The sequence below is a fragment of the Bison bison genome, unplaced genomic scaffold, assembly GCF_000754665.1.
Source record: "Bison bison bison isolate TAMUID 2011002044 unplaced genomic scaffold, Bison_UMD1.0 scf7180017864180, whole genome shotgun sequence".
In the NCBI taxonomy this organism is placed as follows: Eukaryota; Metazoa; Chordata; class Mammalia; order Artiodactyla; family Bovidae; genus Bison; species Bison bison.
The window spans coordinates 4,518,318-4,523,953 of NW_011494752.1; the positions used below are offsets into that span (position 1 = coordinate 4,518,318).

Sequence of the window (5,636 nt, forward strand, 5' to 3'; positions counted from 1 at the left end):
AATGCTAACCTGAATCAGTCACTTACCTTGAACCCTACTTCCTTTCTTTCAAATTTCCTTCAGCCCGGACGCCTGGCCCACAGGACTGAAGCCCTGAGCACTTGCAGCCTCGGGGCTCCCCAAGGGTGGGGAGGGGTTCTGAAGTCGGGGGCCCACCACGCCCACCTAACTGTGGTCTGAGGGGTTGGTGGGCTTTGAACCACCTCTGACCCTCTCCCTGCCAGGGAGGCAGAGAGCAGCTCTTACCCACGCTCTCTCCCTCGATGAGGAACACCACATCCTCCCCTCATTCAAACCAAACTCATTGAGCTGGTATCTCCTTAAATGGATCAAAACTGGTTTCCCCTTTTCACCTCCCATCTCCAAGGCGTTTCCCCGAGTCCTCATTCCAGCAGACACCGTGCGAGGCAGTTTACCTGTAAAATCTCATTTGAGTCTCACCAAAAACCATGTGACAGTGCTGTCCCCTGAGCAAATCAGAGAAACTAAGTGCAAATACCAAGCAGGTCCTGAAACGATGGGGTAATAGCACTTCTGTGGTATTTTTATGGTTCAAATTCTTGTACAGGTTGGAGGTCCTTACACCAGGAGCAGCCCGATTTGTTGACTGATCACTTTTGAAAGTGAAAGGAGGGCCTATTAATAATTCTGCCAGGTGACTCCTGTCAACCAGGACAGCCCTGGGCAAACTGGGATCTGTGGGCCCCCAGCCTGGAGGAGGACTCTGATTCCAACCCTGCTGTGAAACTGCTCCATTAGCTGCGTCTGGGGAGGCTTTCTAGACACAAAGATCTGGCTGAGCTGGAAGCGTGGCAGGGGCTGCCATGAAGAGCCGGGCTCTGTGGACCGCAAGTCATAGCTGGTCGAGGAGAGTGAAGGGGCTCAAGGCGCCTGAAAGGAAGTGGTAGATCGCTGGGTTGTTGCAAGCGACTTCCTCCTCCCCCCAGCCCGCAACCTCAAGTCCGCTCCACGGCCCGGTGCCTGTGGTCCCCTCCCTGAGGGTCAGGCCGGGCGGGAAGACTAGTGCTGGGTGTGCCTGTGGGTAGTGGAAAGTTTGGTCCTTAAATGCCCCCGCAAGGGTGAGGTGGCTGGGGGGCAGCGGGGGCAGCTATGGGCAAGGATGGAGGAGCTGGGAATGCTGAATTTCTGTTTTCCTCCTGATTGTGTCAGTCAGGGATTCTGACCACATGACCAGCTCTGATCCTGATCCCATCCCTGCCTGTAACCCCTATCCCTCATCCTGACCCCAACTCAGTCTCTAGTCCTGACGGAAGATGATCTTATCAGACCCTGACTCCAGCCTTAATCCTGACCTCGAGCCCGTCTCTAGTTCTAATCCCATGACCCAGTGCTAGCCTGAATCTTGACCCTGCCACATCTGCATCCTCCTGGAGGCTCCAGCGCATCACAGGGCACCCAGTGAACCAGGAAGACACTGCACTCAGAAGCCCGTGTGTCTCCCAGCTGGTTTGGGGCAGAAAGAGGCCTTCTACAGAGGCAGATGCTTAGGTCTCTAACCTTTCTCATCTCTGTTGCTTTATCAATAACAGTGAAGATGATTGTTTCCACATGAGTTTTTGAACTCCCTGAATTATTTGTGGAAAGAAAGAATGAAAGGATAAGCCAACAGAGGGTGGAATCGTGTACAGGGGCTCGGAGCCCTCTTGCCTGCCAGCACTGCCATTTGCACTCTGGCTTCTCCAAAGGTGCCAGCTCAGCAGGCTGAGGTGCCAAGAGCCTGTTTGAGTCTCTGCTTTGTGCCACTGCTGCTCTGTGACCTTGAGCTGGCCTCTTAATATAAACTCTGTTCCACTTCCACACGTGACGAGCACCTTGCTCTCCCCTCCCCGGGCAGGGCTGGTGATGCTCAGGGATCCCAGGCCACTTTGGACGTCCCCAGCCTCTTTCTCCTCCTCTTAGCCTTCTGCTGCCTTCCCACCTATCCTTTCCCCCTTCCCTGATCCTTTTGGAAGGCAGTTGATAGCTGAGTAGTCAGTAGCCTCGACTTCAGCGTCCTGGAGACCAGAGCTCCCATTCCAGCAACTCCACTATTACTAGGCTTTATGACTTTGGTCAACTGACTTAACCTCTGTAAGCTTCGGTTTTCTCATCTGTAACATGGAGGTAACAAGCCGGCCAACACTGCAGGGTTGTCCTGAAGATTAAGTTCTTAGCACAATGCCTGGCCTCTGATAAGGGCTCATACAGATTATGATTCTTTTCTGGATGCTTCCCAAGTTCTGAGAGACTCAGACGGAACTTCTCCTCCATAATTTAAGCAATGAGGAAGCACCCAGATGCAGGCATCTGCTGCTGTTCACCTGACCCAGCCTTCCCAAACAGCCGTGATGGTGGAAAATAGCACTCAGGTGTGGGCCAGGAAGCGGAATGTATATTCAGGTGCACGCATGCAACTGTTGGTTGTGTTGTGAAGTTGAGATTTTTTTTCCACTGAATTGGCAGTGTTTTCTAACGTGAGTCATTCGGGTCGTTAGCGTACTTAGCAGCCCGGGCCTGCGAATCTTGAGGTAGGTAGTCACCCAATGCAGGAAGAAGGTCTCACAGCGCCTTGGAGCATCAGGTCTGGTCCCCCTAACCTTGCCCAGGGTCTCAGAGGCAGTTTCGAGGGCTGCCTGGAGCTCCTGCAGGACACGGGGCAGCGGGGCAGGGGCGGGGGCAGAGCTGGAGGAGGGGCTGGGCGTCCTGGGCTAGAGCCTTCTCCCTTCCATTTCCTGCTGCCTTGTCTATTTTGCTGCGAGGAGGGTGCCAGGAACTCGGGGCTGGAAACTGGGGTAGCTCCTGACAAGGGGAGGAAGGCAGGAAGAGGAGAGATGGGGCCTGGCAACTGAGTGTGGCAGGTGAGATCTCTGAGGCAGGGTGTGAAGGCGACGACCTGTATCTGTCACCTGAGATACGCAGTGAAAGCAGATGGGGAGAGAAACTGGCTGCTCGGTCAGAGGGGATGTTCCATCTGTGCCCTACCCAGAGCCCCCTCCTGCCCTCACCACTGGGGGGTTAGCATGATTGTCTGGAAGGCCCCCAGTCTGAGGGAAGAGATGCAGCTCTTACCCTCAGATCCCCTTGGTTTGAAGTGGGGAGCCTTCCACTGGGAAGTCCCCAATTTACTACGGGCCATAGACTGGACCTTTCAGTCTGATGAAGGTGATACCATTCCTTCCCATAGACCTGTGCTAGAGGAGGAGGGTGGGGGACATAGGACACCCAAGGGCTGAGATAAGATGGGACAGAGGCTGCAGCACCTTGGCAAAGGCTCCCCAAAGGACTCCTTCCCTCTGTTCCTGTCCACCATCAGACTGGTAGAGGGCACTCTCCCTCCCTAAGAAATGGGGTTGTTCCCCAGAATCCCAGCCTGTTTGCAGTAATTTGGCTTTGGCCCAGATGAGTTAAAAATAGCTTTGTTGTGGGAGGGCTCCCCCTCCACCCAGCTCTGCCCCAGGATTAGTAAGAGAACAAGGCGAGAGCGAGGGAGTTCAGTCACCATCTATCCGCTGCACCTCGGCTTTTCCTGCCCTCTGAAGCCCTAACCTCACGACTTCCCGTCCTCTTCTCCGGGGTTGGTCAGACACACACACACACACTCACACACACCCACTCACTCACTCACTCACCCTGTTCCTCACTCATCACACTGGTCTCACACCTCCCTTTGCTCCCTCCCATTCACATGTATCCTCTCTTACATGTCCCGTTACCATGAGATGAGAGCACGGCCCTCTCCTTGCTTCCCAGCTACTGGGGCAACCCCCCCGCCCCCCGCCTCCCCGAGACAAAATCCCTCTGGAGTGGCCAAGCTTCTCTCTGCCATTTCCCCTCCAGCTCCAACTTCCACAAAGTTCAGAGTCCCTTCTGGATTGGGTGAGGGGGCAAGATCTGGGGAAACAATATCCCCTGCCTCCCAGGCTCTGTCCAGGCCCAGATCAGAGATGAAGGCGGTGACCCAAGGCCATGGCACAGTCTCCTGTGATGTCAGGATGGGCTCCCTGGAGGTGTGCAGGCTAGGGTGGGAGAGAGAGGAGGGGCAGTGCTGAGAATGGTAACTTTCATTCAGCAATTCTGGGTCAAAGGGACCCAAAGAGAAAGGGAGAGAAAAGGAAGTGGTTGAAGTCTTTGCTGAGTCTGTTCCAGCTCCATGAGGGTGGGTGCCCTGGAGGCCTGAGCAGGAAGTGGGAGGGAAAAAAGGGAAGAGGGACTTCCCTGGTGGTCCAGTGGTTAAGATTCCACACTTCCACAGTAAGAGGCACAGGTTCAATTCTTGGCCAGGGAACTAAGATCTTGTATGCTGCATGGCCTGGCAAAAAAGAGGAAAAAAAAAAAGGGAACAAGAAAGAAAAATGATAAAAGAGGCTCAATTCAATATTGACTTACTGAACAGCTACCGGGTACCAGATCCTGGACAAGATGCTGGGAATACGAACACAGTGATGATAATCTCTGTGTCTGAGGAACTCCAAGTGAAGTTCCAGAAGAAGGCAACTTGTTAGGTGCTTAACGTGAGTGGTGCCCCCTGGAGGTGTGCTGGGCACAATAGCTGTTCACAGAGATCTCCAGGTAAAGGGCTCCCTGGTGGTCCTGGGAGGTGCAAGGCTGAAAGGAGCAAAGCAGTGGACCTAGGCGTACTTGGGTTCAAGTGTATCAGTCGGCACCTCTGCCAAGCCAGGAGGCCATGTCTTCACTTACAGAATGGGGCTCTTCATAGGCTGTGCAACAGCGGTCTCTAATCTTCCAAAGGTGAGAACTCCTCTGGCCCCCGCCCCCATACGCAGATTGTACTTCACTATTAGTATGAGTACTTTGAGAAAACTCATAGCAACAAAAGCTACTATAAATTCAGTGCAGCTTTTGGATGAATCTGTGTTTTGTCACCACAGTTTCTGCACAGATTAGAAACACATTCACACATACCTGTATGAGATGTGTTCAGGCCACAGACAGTGCTCAGTGAATACACAGATTCAGGGAGCCCTTGAAATCACTGAGCGCTCCAGCCCCCACCCATTGTCTTGGGAACCACTGCCCTAGCCCCAGGTAAGGTGTAGGGAACCCCCTGGAAGAGGTTCCCCTTTGAGGTGGCCCTTAATGCCCAAGAGAATTTCTGCAGTGGGGGTAGGAGGGTCTGGGAGGGGAGGGCCAGATGCCAGGGCAGAGGCCGTTCTTCCTCCACAGCTGTGACAGTAAACCCACTTCCCTTCTCCTCTTACCCACTCTCTGCCCTCTGACCTCAGGGTCAGGGCAGGCTGTGGTCAAGCCTTGACCCGGGTGACTGGGTGTCCTTCAGGGTGAATTTGGCGCTGGCTTACACGGAGCTGACAGAGGAGCTGGGCCGGCTTCGGGAGCTGAGTTCGCTGCAGGGGAGGATTCTGAGGACGCTGCTGCAGGAGCAGGCCCGGAGTGGCGGTGAGAGGACCAGAGGGCAGCAGTGGCCACCCTCCACTTCCTTCCCCGGTGCCCCGGCCTGTTCCACTCGGGAGGAGAGTGGGTGGGCACTGGTGGCTGGCAAGGCCCGGGCTCCCCAGTCCTGACGTCCTCTATCCTCACCCCTGTCACCTGACGTGTTCCGCTTCTCTTCTAGGCCAGAGGCACTCGCCGCTGTCGCAGCGCCACTCCCCGGCCCCCCA

The 5,636-nt window shown here is 54.8% G+C and overlaps 1 protein-coding gene across 1 annotated transcript in view; it reads left to right on the forward strand.

The window, feature by feature from the left end:
• Positions 1-5,636, forward strand: part of TBKBP1 (TBK1 binding protein 1) — an 18,025-nt gene that overhangs the window by 9,072 nt on the left and 3,317 nt on the right. The window contains exon 8 of the mRNA XM_010843142.1: positions 5,297-5,533. Coding sequence (XP_010841444.1) covers positions 5,297-5,533 — 237 coding nt within the window. The remainder of the gene's footprint in view (positions 1-5,296; positions 5,534-5,636) is intronic.